General features: G+C 32.9%; 1 protein-coding gene across 5 annotated transcripts in view; it reads left to right on the forward strand.

Moving 5' to 3' along the window:
• Nucleotides 1-14,666, forward strand: part of GPC5 (glypican 5) — a 2,040,883-nt gene that overhangs the window by 421,368 nt on the left and 1,604,849 nt on the right. For all 5 annotated transcript variants that reach the window (XM_074191892.1, XM_074191893.1, XM_074191894.1 and 2 more), the window contains exon 3: nucleotides 6,064-6,758. In XM_074191892.1, coding sequence (XP_074047993.1) covers nucleotides 6,064-6,758 — 695 coding nt within the window. The remainder of the gene's footprint in view (nucleotides 1-6,063; nucleotides 6,759-14,666) is intronic.

A 14,666-nucleotide genomic window follows, 5' to 3' on the forward strand; every position in this document is an offset into this window, starting at 1 on the left:
AATTTTTCCTTTAACATTTGTATCTACTTCTCAAAAGGACACCAGGAGAAAATACAGTAGGTAACATTCTTAAAAGAACAAAGCTTCTCTATGCAGAGGGACAAATAGACTTTTTGGTATAAACTGTCTTTAAAAGGACAAGGGAGTAATAAATCATTTGCTGACATTCTCTGTTGAATGCCCTGTGGATTTATAGGGCACAGAAATGTTAATTCAACCTGGAAAACTTCTCTTCAGTTGAGAAATAATTGTTCTATCTATTGATTATCTATAGTCTTGTGATTTATTCTTTTATTTGTGTACAATCTCAGTACAATCTTAATTTAACAGGCATTTTGTATCTTATAATTTTCATCCCAGAAAACCAACAATAAAAAATGAAAATGATCCTAAAATTCTTGTTCATGTCATGCTAAAGAAGTTACTATAGCATCATTATTTCACTAGCATTACCTATTGAACCTTCTTTATCTTTAAAGTAATGGCAAGATCCCCATGAGGACGGAACTTCTTTGACTTTAAAAGAGCTGGAAGAAACTTAAATTGATTTTGCAGTTTGTTAAATTTCACAGTGTGAGTGAACATTATCTGACTTTATTTTCTGTAGGTTTTATTTAAATTTAAGATCTTTATTTCAGGATAAGTATTCAGAGAAAAAAATAAGATACCCCTAAACAGGTGCCCTGGGAAATGAAGATGCATAGGAGTAATTGTAAACTTGCAGTCCTGGGATTAGGAATTTTGGTATTTTTCTTTATGTACAAAGTATTTAAAGAAATATTATTTAAAGTGCCCAGTTAGACCAACAGCTTCTTGAGAGAACGGGATACCTTTTACCTTTCTTTGTTTTCCTAGAATTTAGCACAAGCTCTGGTACTTAATAGGCAAATAATAAATATTCATTGACTAACTGATTGTTCCTTTATTAGAGACCCTCAAAATCAAGTTTAAATGGTAATATCTTTATGCTGAGATTGTGGCTACCCTTTCTAGTTTCTAAATGTATAAAGTACTTTCCTTCTAGTCAAACCAGGCTCTAAAATAAGGAGTCACCTTTAATCCTTTATTTTTGTTCTTCCATTCCTCCAACCAATCTTCCTATGATAGAAATTGAAATCCTTTGTCTTTCCAGTTCCCTTCCTCAGAAATTTTCTGATTTATCAATACCTGTGAACTGACTCAGGCTATTTTTTTAGGGGCTGGAAGAGATAGATTAAATTTATAAAGATGTCACATCACACACACTGTCATTAAGCTTTCTTGCAATCGAATACATTTCAAAATATTTCTTTATAATAGTATCTATCTATGATTTTCCCATCATATGCCATGGTTTTTTATACCCAAGTATAACACTTCATACTTATTTTTATTGAATTTCATCATATTGGATTCAATCCAATATTCTAGAAGCTAATAGAGAATGTAACCTAAGAAGATCCACTCATCTGCAAATTTTTATGCTCATGTCATCTATGTTCCTATTTGAACATTGATAAAATATTGAACAGAATAGGATTGAGCAAAGATTCCTAAGGTATTCCACTAAAGACCTCCTACCACATTGATATTGAACTTATTTTTAAAAATTCTTTCACCCTTCAAGTTCTAGATAAGTCTGTATTATTTACTCTTTTTCCATCTTCTCTACAAGAATGGTGTTAAATATACAGTTATCTATCTTTAAAATACTGGTGTTACAGTATAAATTGTTCCCCAGGTTCTGCATACTTAACTTTACATCAGTTCATAAAGTTTTTTTATTTTTCTGAAATCATTTCCTTCATCATTTCTTATTTCACAATCAGTATTTTATCACATTCATATACTATAATTTGTTTAGTCATTCCCTGGTTGATAGGCATCCCTTCAGTTTCCCATTCTTTGCTGCCATGAAAAGAATTGCTTTAGATATTTTGTCCATATGAGTCCTTTTACTACATAATATATTCTTTTCTTTTTTAGGTTTCTGCAAGGCAAAGGGGGTTAAGTGGCTTGCCCAAGGCCACAAAGCTAGGTAATTATTAAGTGTCTGAGACCGGATTTGAATCCAGGTACTCCTGACTCCAGGGCCGGTGCTTTATCCACTATGCCACCTAGCTGCCCCTACATAATATATTCTAATAAAATAATTTCTTATTGGTTGATTCTTATATCAGGGAAATGAGTTAGAGAATCTATGGAAAAATTTATGGAAAATATAATTATAAAAAATAAGTATAGGCCAATATTTTGGAAGAAAAATAATTTAATAGTTTTTTGGAGACTAACAATCATAACTGTTTTAAAAATGTAATGGACTTGGGGTAGTTAGGTAGTAAAGTAGATAGAGCACTGGCCCTGCAGTCAGGAAAATCTGAGTTCAAATTTGACCTCAGACACTTAATACTTACTTAACTTTGTGCCCTTGGGCAAGTCACTTAACCACATTGCCTTACAGAAAACCAGAAAAAAAAAGTAATGAACTCCTTTTACTTGGGGAATTTCCCATTACTAAAAATGTTTCTAATAAAGCTTGGACATCTGATTTTCAGTGATATTGTTCCTATTATACTTGCATGGGTCAAGAGTTTAGAGCAGATGAACTCTAGTGTCTCTTCCACCAGTCTTCACATTCCAAGACACAGAGAGAGAAACAGAAGCATTTGAATAAGGTTGAATACCTAATTCAAAGTAAGATTGATTTCAACCCAAATCTTTGGCTCTAATCATAGAGTTTTTTACTTTCCCCACTATATTAAGCTTACCATTTTGACTTTACACATATGGTCAGTGGCTCAATAGAAAATATAGTAGAATAGTAGGTAATTATGTTTCAAAATCTATACAAATTCTTAGAATGCAAAGAAGAGTCATGTAAAGTCGTAATCTCATTGATTTAAAGTAGATTTTCAAAGATCAACTAGTCAATATCTTAATTTTATAGTTGAGAACCTTTAATTGCACAGAGATTACTTGCCTCACCCAAAGTCCCACAGTCAGTAAAAGGTTGGGCTAGGATTCAAACACTAGCCCTCCGATTTTGCATTTGCCCCTTTGAATACAAAAAATTTAGTTCCACCCTATAATTTGTACATAGATTGTTTTGGATTAATTTTATAACTGAGAAACTGCTGTATTATTCAGAAGATAGGTCACATTCTCTTGAATTCACTTATGCCAACTTTATCATGATCAATAAGAACCCTCTTGATCAAAAACAAAAATATTTCTTTTTTTTCTTTTTCTTTTTTTTTAGGTATTTTTGGTTTTTTTGCAAGGCAAATGGGGTTAAGTGGCTTGCCGAAGACCACACAGCTAGGTAATTATTAAGTATCTGAGTCTGGATTTGAACTCAGGTACTCCTGACTCCAGGGCTGGTGCTCTATCCACTGCGCCACCTAGCAGCCCCCAAAAATATTTCTTAAGGAAGATTTGTTTGGTCATCTTTAAAAACTTTTTAATATTAAAATTTTTGATTTTATCTCCATTCCACCTTTCCCAACCACAAGGGGGAGGGGTTTGAAGAGGGGAAGGAAAAAAAAACAAACCTCTGGTAAGTATGCATAGCAAAATAAAACAAATCCACTGTGTCCAAAGACATTCATGCAATTTTAAATCTTTAATCTATTACTTCTCTGTCAGGATAAGCAAAAAACCTGATGTATACTTTTCATTTCAAATTTCCCTCACTTTTTTAGATTCCCTTTAACCTGATATTATGTCAAATGTGTATGCATATATCTATGATTGAATGAATGTGTTTGTATATATATATATATATGTACATATATATATATAATGTGTATATAGGTGTGTATAAAATTTACTTATATTTAGAAAAAATATTCACAAAATGCACTAGTGTTTTCTGTAGCATAGTTTTATGAAACTATTTTTCAGGGTAAATCTATCATTGTTCATTTGATATCTCACCATTGTTTGTGTGGCATGGAAAGGACAATGGAGAAATGAAGAGAGGGAAGAGAGTCAGCAACACTCAAAAGAAGCATTATAACATAAATCACTAAGAAAAATATAACCAGAAAAGGAAGTGGGTTGGAAAATAATGCTGGATAATTCATGAATTGCACTGATAAATAAGTATTGTTAAAAAGAAAATGGAAAATGTGCCCTGGAAGGGAAATGAAGCGGCCACACAGCAGAGAAACACACACACACACACATACACACACAAACACAGACGTATATCATGCTTCACTGATCAAGGTAGATCCACTTTGGTGTTTGAGAAAAGTTTGAGTCTTTCCTTGTCTTTTGACTCATTAAGCATCTCCTTTGTAAAAAAGTTCCTTCCTTTACAAAAAAGGGGAAAAAAAAAACCCCAAGACCAACAAAAAAAGAACACTACCTTGAGGAAGGCCTGGTACAATGAATGGTTCCTCCATAGATTTCTCTAGTATACAGGCAAGTATTGTACAAAATGTGGTATTGGTGAGTTTTTATACCATTGGAGGTACTGCCCAGATTGGTGAGATCCCAGCTCCTTTGAGGTGAAGTATGTAAGCTTATGTTTCTTTCAAAGATCTTTTAAGAGAATGCAACATAACTGAAAGAGTAGTCCATATCTTCATGACTAAAATATTTTTTTGCTAGACATTTTTAAGAGCTGGTGAGAAAAAAATAGTTCACATTATCTAGATTATTACAGCTAGATTGTAATCATTGAAAATTCTACATCTATGGGGCGGCTAGGTGGCACAGTGGATAGAGCACTAGCTCTGGAGTCAGGAGTGCCTGAGTTCAGATCCAGCCTCAGACATTTAATAATTACCTAGCTGTGTGGCCTTGGGCAAGCCACTTAAATATGAATCTGATAGTTTCAGCCTTACAAATATTTTTCAGGAAAGATCTTTTCTTTATTCAAGTGTTCATAAAAGGCCTATCCCTGTTGAACCAGTATGACTTTGACTGAGTGGATAATTATGAAAATAATCTTTGAAATAATTCTAATCTTCTTAAACAATGTTTTGACAAATAATGCCTATCTTTTAATTTAAGGTAGTGATTACTATGCTATATTCGAAGTTCATGGCATTAATTCAGCATTTAATTTAGAAGGTGCAGAGTCCTCAAATCTGCCTAAAGCAGGGATTTTTAGCCTTCTTAATCTGTCATGGAAAATCTCGCCACTGCTTCCCTGCCTCTAAATATTTTTTGCTCCAAAATGAAGAATATGGTTCTTTTACTGATAAGAGGAAAGTAAGGGTGGAGATATAATAAAGTAAATTCTGTACCTTGAAGATTAAAAGAAATTTGGTAAAGAAAAAATAACTTCACTTCATTTAATATCTACATATCCATATGTGTTGATTACCATGTTAAACCTAACATGTTCTTTATTTATTTTTATTATCATATATTCCTATATAACAATTGTACATGATAATCATGCTGATTTTCATTAAGCAAAATTTCAGAATGTCAAATATTAAAAAAAACCTTTATATGAAAGATTTAATGCCACCTTTAGTCACCTTCTGTAAAGAATGGATTTCATGATAGGAAATTAAATGGTGATATTTCATCTTTAGTTAGTTAGGCTATGATATAACTGCTGATTTAATGAGAGGAGTGAGCTTCATTGCATATAATACCACTTTCTAAGCTATTTTGACAGATGTCATAAGTTCATAGAGGGAATTTGTAGGTTTTTTTTGATTGTTGACTCTGTGGATCTTATGTAATTACATGTCTCTATATTTATGTATGTGGGTGTATCCAATTTTTCAAAACTATAATCACTGAAATCTCAATTGATACCTCATAATCAAGAGAGCAAATTAAGGAAGCATTGATTATCTCTAGATAGATTGCTTGTCTGTGAAGTTCCTTTATTCTCTTTACCAAAGATGTCAACTCAGTCTTTAAGATTTCATTATTCCAATAGAATGTTAGCTTCTTGAAGGTAGGTACTAGCTTCCATTTATGTATCTTCAGTTCCTTGAGTGATGCTGTGCATAAAAGAGCCTAACAGGTATTTAGTAAACATTTGATTAATTGGTGGACTGATCAGTTGACAGTATTTGGATGTCTTATCTTTACTTTCTTTTCTTGTTACAGAGACCTTTGAAACTCTCATCAAGCAGGCAGAGAATTACACAAGCACCTTATTCTGCAACACATATAGGAACATGGCTTTAGAAGCTGCCGCCTCAGTCCAGGAGCTCTTCACAGATGTAGGGCTCTTTGTATTTGGCACCGACATCAGTCCAGATGAATTTGTTAACAGATTCTTTGACACTCTGTTTCCTCTGGTCTACAATCATCTCATTAACCCTGGTGTGACTGATATTTCCTTGGAATACTCAGAATGCCTTCGAATGGCAAGGCGGGATATTAACCCCTTTGGAAATGTTCCCAAAATTGTAATGGGACAGATGGGGAGATCATTGTTACCCAGCCGGACTTTCCTGCAAGCTCTTAATTTAGGGATTGAAGTCATTAATACTACTGATCATCTCCAGTTCTCAAAAGAGTGCAGCAAAGCCCTGCTGAAGATGCAATACTGTCCCCATTGCCAGGCTCTGACTCTAAGTAAGCCATGTATGGGCTACTGCCTTAATGTTGTAAGAGGCTGTTTGGCTAACGTGGCAGAAATTGACCCTCATTGGCGGGGATATATCCAATCACTGGAAGAACTTTCTGATACTATACATGGAACATATGACATTGAACATGTGCTTCTGAACTTCCATTTACTTGTTAATGATGCGGTTATGCAGGCTCACATAAATGGCAAAAAATTATCTGAGCAGGTAAGAATCTTCTTTTCCTACTTTTGCCCTATATTAATTTAGTACTTCTTCTATCTTCCATTTACTCCTTTAAAAAAATCCAATAACAATAGATAATCTAAACATTTAGAGTTATCACATATTAAGTTTGAAATTATTTTGTTTTTGTTGATTTTGAATATGTTTTCAATTATTGAATCCAAGTTAAACTTTATATAGGTTTCTTTTGTCTTTACTTTTAAAATAAAATCAATTGATTTTGCAATAATACTTTTTCCAATTAAAATAATATTGGAAATGGGAAATTAATTTTTCTAAATATTTTCACATTTGATTCATACTATTATATTTGTAATATCACTTCAAAATCCAATCTTATTTGTATCTCATCACCAATGGATGCCTCCTTCCACTGTCCATGTTCAAGCCTCATGGTCATGGATCTAAAAGTTTCTGTGTACATGTAAAAATAAATGGATAGAGAGATGAACTTTGATAGAAAAATAGAAGTGGTAATTGTGCATGAAAAAAATCATTTATTATGATAGAATGGATTAAGGAAGAGGCATTTAAATAATACAGTAATTTAAGAGACTGATTTATATGATTAAATTGCTCTGAAATTAATCCCAAAGGCATTCAATCTAAAAAACAGTAAATGTATCTCTATCATGACTCTATTAAATCTTTTTGGGTCATTTTATAGATTGGTTTTCAGATTCATTTGTCATAGTATCTTCAGAACGTGACACTGTGGTAATATTTGTGATTCTCGGTTCCATAATCTTTCCTTACAACATTATCTGAAGACTTCTTTGATACAGAATTGTAAAACTATAAGGTTTGAGAGTTTATTTAGCTCACTTCTATTCTGTGCAGATTCATTTCCTTAAACATTTCCAATAAAAGCAGCTGCCTATTTCCTTGGTTTTATATCTCATATCTTTAAGATGAGTAAGATTATGCTGGTATTTAGCCTAAACCTTTGCTTCTGCAAGAACCCTAAGCCGTTTGTCCTTTTCTCAGTGTATTTCCAGGAACTACTTAGCTTCTCACTGACGCATTGATAAAATTCATCTGACATTGAAATATCACTCACTAATGAGTTAAACTCAGTTCTTTAGCTTTTTCTGATATAGATAATTTTTAGAATCTTAATTTAAGTCTCTGTTCCAGTTCATGTACATTTTTTCATGTATCTGAAGATCTATGATCTCATAACTTAGTATTTTCACCAATGATGTGTATTTTAACCTAGATATACCTTCTCATCCTATAGGATTCCTATCTATGTTTTCCCATAAACCCTTTAAATTAATCTGAGATATGTATGGGAGTTAATCTTATAAATCTGTTGATATAAGATGAATAATACTGGATTATATGTATTATCTATCTCCTATAAGTATTCATGCTATATATTTACCCAGGTCCATTTACTTTTATGGTCATATAATTCCAAAATAATGCATTTAATACTTTTTGATGTTTAACTCCAAGTTGATAATTTACTAAAACCTATTTTCTACCACCAATTGTCTTTCTGCTGTGATATCATTCTTGAAGAAAAAAATTTTTATATAAATCTCATCACATCTTTTTCATTTTTGTCTGTTTTTCTTCTAAATTTATCTTTAAATATCTTAGAATATTTCCTAATAATTGAATCTCTCACCAATTTTCTGGGAACTATTTTTATTCTGTTTATTGATTTTATCCAATTCTCATATGCCTTATTAATATAGGCCCAGATATAAAATTAATTTCATGTTATCTCTCCTTATTTTCAGCTTTTTCTTAAAATTTAGTTTTAGGGATTTGATTGTACACAAACAGTTGATTCAGAAAGAACTCCCATATTACTAATTAGTGAAGTTCAGGTAAGTTCTGGACATTATTATCTCAACAACTAATCTGATAAGGTCAAGTCTCTGAGTAAGGCTTCTCCTCACCCCTAGGATACTGGAGGTACCCTTGATAGATGGGTGTATATTTCTCAAATGTTATAATATTCAACATTGGTGGTGTATTTTCCCCAATATCAGTAGCCAGTGATCAATATCTGAGTATCATTTAGTGAACTAAAATTAATTAAATTTACAAAAAAGTTTATGAGAATATGTAGCAAGAATAGAAGTTATAGATATTTTCCTCTAATACCTAAAGACACATTGTCAGTAAGTGGGGAGAGAAGACTGGAATTTAAGGCAATTTCTATAATGTAAGCTTATTTCTAAATTTGGCTACTTTGGCTATTTATTAAGGTGAGTCCTTAGCATCTTGGTTAGCCACAGAATATGGTGTTTGTGTTTCAATTTACCAAGGTTCAGAAGTATTGTAGACATCTCTAATACATCCTTTCTCTAAAAGTAAGTAAGAATACACAAAAAAGGGACAGAACAGAGGTCCATATTTATGGACCATATGTCAGCCTTGGTTGAGGATAACTCAATGCTTCTCCTTTCTATAGACTTAAGACTTTACGAAGGCAGTCGGGCAGGAAAAACAAAAAGTCTTGCTTTAGGCAGTTAACTAAATTTTAATGTACCCCATTTCTGGCACTGAAGCCAATCCTAAGTCTGAGTGCCCTTCAAATAGTTAGCAGACCTGAACCAACTACAGAATGTTTGCTCATGCTCTCAAAATCCATTTGACGATGGAATCAGTCATGCATACTGTTTATTCATAAAAGGACTGCAGCTTTACTTCTCCCAGTTGCATCAGTAACTATTGGAGTCAAATGAGTCAATCAATAAAACCAACATATTCCACTCGAATTAACAGACACAAAAATATTCCCTGACACCTTTGTGGGGGAGAAATATTGAATCAATCAATCTTATGTATGAAGTAGATATGAACAAGCCTAGGAATATCCAGTTAATCAAGTCATTACAACTATAAAAATGACTATTTGAATTGGCTAAAGAATTTTCTCAGACCCTAAGGGGTTTACATAAAGCCAAGTAGCTAGTCCATGCTCAGAGAATTCAGCCTTTAGTTGTTTAGTGATAGAAGCCTCTAGGAATTCATAGAGGAATGATTAAGAAAAGAGAAGAGGAGAAAATTCATCCTTTGTGTAGGTCTCCTCAATATCCCTTCTAACCTTGACCAGAGGATAACCTCATGAACTTTAGAAGACTAGAGGGTTTGGATATTTTCCTCTAGTTCCCTGGTAAGCACAAGCAATTGGTAATGCTTATACCTCAAGAACTGAGAACAAACTAGACATATCGAGGAAAGGCAGATTCAATGCTTAAAGTTACCCCATACCTAAGGGAAACTCTTAAGAACTCCAACATAAAGCCTTTTAGGAGCTTCGAGCTCTGCGTATACTTGTAGGACAGTATGACTGATAGTATGGGCAATATATTGTAGAAGATAAGAATGGCTGGATAAAGATGAATTAAGAACAAATGAAGAGGAGAATAAGAAAGAACATGATAGTGATAACTATTGTCAAGTATCTCAAGGTGTAAAAGGGATTGGACATTTTTTTTTGGCAATAGAGAGTAGAACTGGGGCAAAGTGTGAAAGTTGAAAAGAAATAACTTTAGGCTTAAACTAGATGTCAAGAATCACTTCTCCTTAACAACTAGAAATGTCTAAAAGAGGAAAAGATTCTACTGAGTTTTGCTCTGACAGACGATCTCCAAACAGAGGTTAGATGACTACTGGGCATTACAGCAGATATTTTGCTAGGATAAGAGTCAGATTAATTCATAACTTTTGAGATCCTTTGTAACTCTAACTGGTGTGATTTTGGTTGTTCTTGCCAAAAAATTCATTATTAAATGGTCAGTCTGCTGGTAGAGAATTTTGTCTTAATTATCTAGGTTATAACTAGGCAAATATCTATAGTCTTTTTCTGGGATTTTTTCCTGGAAGTTTGGTCAGCATGACAGAGCCTGCTAGTGTTTCTTTTGTTCATATAACCTTTAGGAATCTGAGTTCTTCAAATTTGAAATCACTTTTAAATCATTTTGAGTCTTTTGAGCAGAAGTTCTATGGTGGCAATAAGTTTAGATTTAAAACAAGAGTACTGCTGCCAAGTTGACATTTTGAAAGACTTTGAATTAGATGATGTGTTCTTCATACTTGACTCCCTTTTTCTTTACTCTTCTCTTATTGATACTTCTATTTTCTCTCCCTCTTCTTCTTTTGCTTTAGTCCCATATCCTTATGTTGTCTCCACTCAGAGCACATGCTTTTCTAGACAAGGTCTGATAAACTAAAGACCTTCATTCTGAAATTGTCTTTATTCTTTGAGAGAGGATTTTCTTTGTTAGCAAGTGGGTTTTCTAAAGGACAGTTTCAGTTAGTGAAATAAACAGTCTTAGGACCATCTAGAAGTGGGGGGGAAATGTTCCCCTCAGTCTCAATAGTGTACTGTCATGGGTAGGTCTTCAGTCAACAAATTGTACATTCCTTCTTAAGAAATAATAAAAGTCTTCCACTATGAGGATAGGATTAGGAAGCAATGGTTCTGAATTCCTGGCAAATTGACTCATTAATATTTATTCTTGCCTGTCTCGAAGTTATTTATAAACTAACTATTAAGCTTTGATAAGCAATTCACACATCGATGAATTTAGCAAATTCAAAATAAATGATGAAAGTCATCAAATACTTTCTTATACGCTCGAAGCAATCTCTTCAGTTCTAGGATTACCAAGTCTTTTCTATGGTAAAGACATATACACACATACCAATTTTATGTGAAAGGGATAAATAACTCCTGGAAGATCTATATGTTAAAACTTTCAAATATCCATAGAGGAAATCAAAAATATTAGTTTGAGGTGTTTGGACATATCTATAAGTGGGAGGAAGAGATATAAGGGAGGACAAATCAAGAAATATCCCTCTGAAATACTCATAAGCACCTTGACTGATGTAAAATTTTTAAACAAAATCTAATTTTCCAGTAAAATGTTAATTATAGCTTTCATGTTGACCCTGTGACTAGATATTATGATTATGTTGGTATTTGGATAAGCCATATTTCTTGTCAAAGTAGAACCTAGACCTTAGGGTTTGTCTGGGATGGGCTTTATAGATATTTTTCTATCCAATTTAACAGATGAAGAAATTGAAACCCCAAGAATTGGGGTGAAATGCTTAAAGTCACAGTGATAGTAAGGAGAGTAACCAATGGCTTCTAATTTGAAATCCAGTGTAGTCAGTTTTGCTAAAACAAGCTCCTAAAAAGCATCCTAAAAAGGATCACTGAACTATACATGTAGAATCTGAATAAAACCACAAGTTTTATGGGGGAAATCAGATTAGGAGCCCAACAGTCAAAAACTTTATCAGTGATACAGTGAAAAAGGATAGGAACTCATAAACATGGTGACATAATTTCATATATGTTATATGGTTAAGAAGTAGATGAATGCAACAATAAGTAATGGTGCTGTTCACTGCTCTGAACCTCACTCAGTTCCAATAGAAACCAGGCTAGCAGCTATGGGAAAGAGGGCATTACATTGGTGGACAAAAACTCAAGATGGACTCTTGGCCTTATCAAATACCTATTGGTTAGATACTTTATTCATTTTCCACTTTAGTATCAGATTTTATTTTAAAGTTCCATTTGCCCATAATAATAAGCAGAATGATTCTTTTGTGGAATTAAAAAACCCCACTATAATAGCTTAATTCTTTCTAGAAAGACTTGTTATAGAAGACATAGGCACTCATCATAATTCTTTAATTGAGAAATGTACACCTCAGTCTCAACAGTGTACTGTCATGGGTAGGTCTTCAGTTTTTTTAAGCAGACCAACTTTTTGTAGTCCATTGTTTCCATAGTGTCAAGAGATATACAATAGAAAAGACCATACATTTGATTGTGATCATAGATCATAGAAAGAGTTGTAGCTTGTGATTCTTTATGAAGTGGCATCATTTTTGCATCAATAAAATTGTGCATAAGCAAACACAAAGTTTGCATTGTGCTGGCATAATTTCCCTAATTTATTAATTATATTAGGACAAATTTGCATTTTCAGAACAAACGTTATGACTGAACTGATTGTACTTCTGTTTAAATTATATTTAAATTGACTGAACATCTATCTTTTTAGTAATGTTTTCAATAATAATAGAAAAATAATTCTAGTCTTTGCTTGATGGTATGTGTGCTCTGAGAAAGTATTTTAAAGAGCATTCAACTCTTTTCTGCACAGAAGTAAATATGACCTTTGGAGAGATTGATAAATGTTATTGCTATGGTGATGTTAAAACAATTCTAGATTTGGGGTTGAGAATTCTCTATTTGAATTGTATGTAGTCTAACACTTATCAGCTGTTTACTAGTTCTAAACTCTCTGAACATGAGTTTCTTCATCTATAAAATTGAAATGATAGTAGCATCTAAGAGATTCAAATGAGATCATATATATATATATATATATATATATATATATATATATATATATATATATAAAATACTTTAAGCTTCATGAACAATGTATTTATATTAATTCATCTGATCTTCACAAAAACTCTGGGGTAGGTTTTATTATAATTCCAAGCTTACAGGGGTAGCTATGTGGCACAGTGGATAGAGCACCAGTGCTGGAGTAATGAATACCTGAGTTCAAATCTGGCATCAGACACTTAATAATTGCCTAGCTGTATGACCTTGGGCAAGTTACTTAACCCTATTGCCTTACCAAAAAAAAAATTCCCAGCTTACAAATGAGGACCCTGAACTAGAGAAGTTAAGGGACTTGACCAGGATCACACAGCTAGTTGGTTTGAGTCAAAGTCTTTTAACTCAAGGTCTATGTCTTTTATATATTGTATCTCAAATGTTAGTTTTATGGTAGTAGGCATATCAAATACCTATACGTTAGATACTTTGTTTTCCACATTAGTATTTGATTATATTTTAAAGCTCTATTTGCCCATAATAATAAGTAGAATGATTCTTTTGTGAATTAAAAAAACCAGTATAATAGCTTAATCCTTTCTAGAAAGCCTTGTTAGCAAAGACATAGGCAGTAACAGCCTAGCTCATCATAATTCTTTAATTGAAAAATGTTCCCCTCAGTCTCAATAGTGTACTGTCATGGGTAGGTCTTCAGTTTTTTAAAGCAAGCTGAGTTTAACACTGTTTATTTAAAATTTGAGAAAAGTTTTCTCTGAGAAATTAAAAACTCTGGAAAATGTTAATGGCCACAAGAGCACAATTTGCACTGTAAGAAGTCACAGTTAATTTGTCCCATGGACATTTTGGTGTAGATGCATACCATTATTCTAACCTTTCTTCAGTGTGTGGCATCTAAATTGCTTTGAAAATGCTGTGTAATCTAATTTATAAAACCTCCTGAAATTGAGCATAAAAGCTGAATACCACAGACTGTTGTACCCTAATGGTACTAAAGAGAGCTATATCTGATCAAATTCCCTACATATACATATCTAGCTAAGAAGAACAGAGAGTTGACTGTCTAAATTGTTATAAATTCCCAGGGGTCTTTAGTTCTACCTAGAGATGTAAAATTGAAATTTAACACTAGGGCAATTACATGGTGAAATCAAGTCTCACACTTACCTGAATATTTAATGTGAGAGTCATCGAATGACAGTGATTTTTGCCTAAATTATCTAGATAATTGCCTCACTTCTCTGCTTTCCATTGTAGTGATACCTATGCCTTCTTCAATGCAATTTGAAAATTTTCTTTTTTTAAGTGAATATCAATGGTCACTGCGTTATGTTCAATTTCAGTCATTGACTTACTACATTAAACTCCATATAACCATAAGACAGTCCGACTGGTTTAACTAGTTTTCTTTTTTCTCTAATCAAAGTCCAAAGCCCAGGAACTTAGAAGCTGTTATATGGAAATGAACATAAATGTGTAAGATATATAACGCCTCAAAAGTAATTGTTTTTATTATTAATATTTTATAGTAA

The sequence above is a fragment of the Macrotis lagotis genome, chromosome 6, assembly GCF_037893015.1.
Source record: "Macrotis lagotis isolate mMagLag1 chromosome 6, bilby.v1.9.chrom.fasta, whole genome shotgun sequence".
Taxonomy (NCBI): Eukaryota; Metazoa; Chordata; class Mammalia; order Peramelemorphia; family Peramelidae; genus Macrotis; species Macrotis lagotis.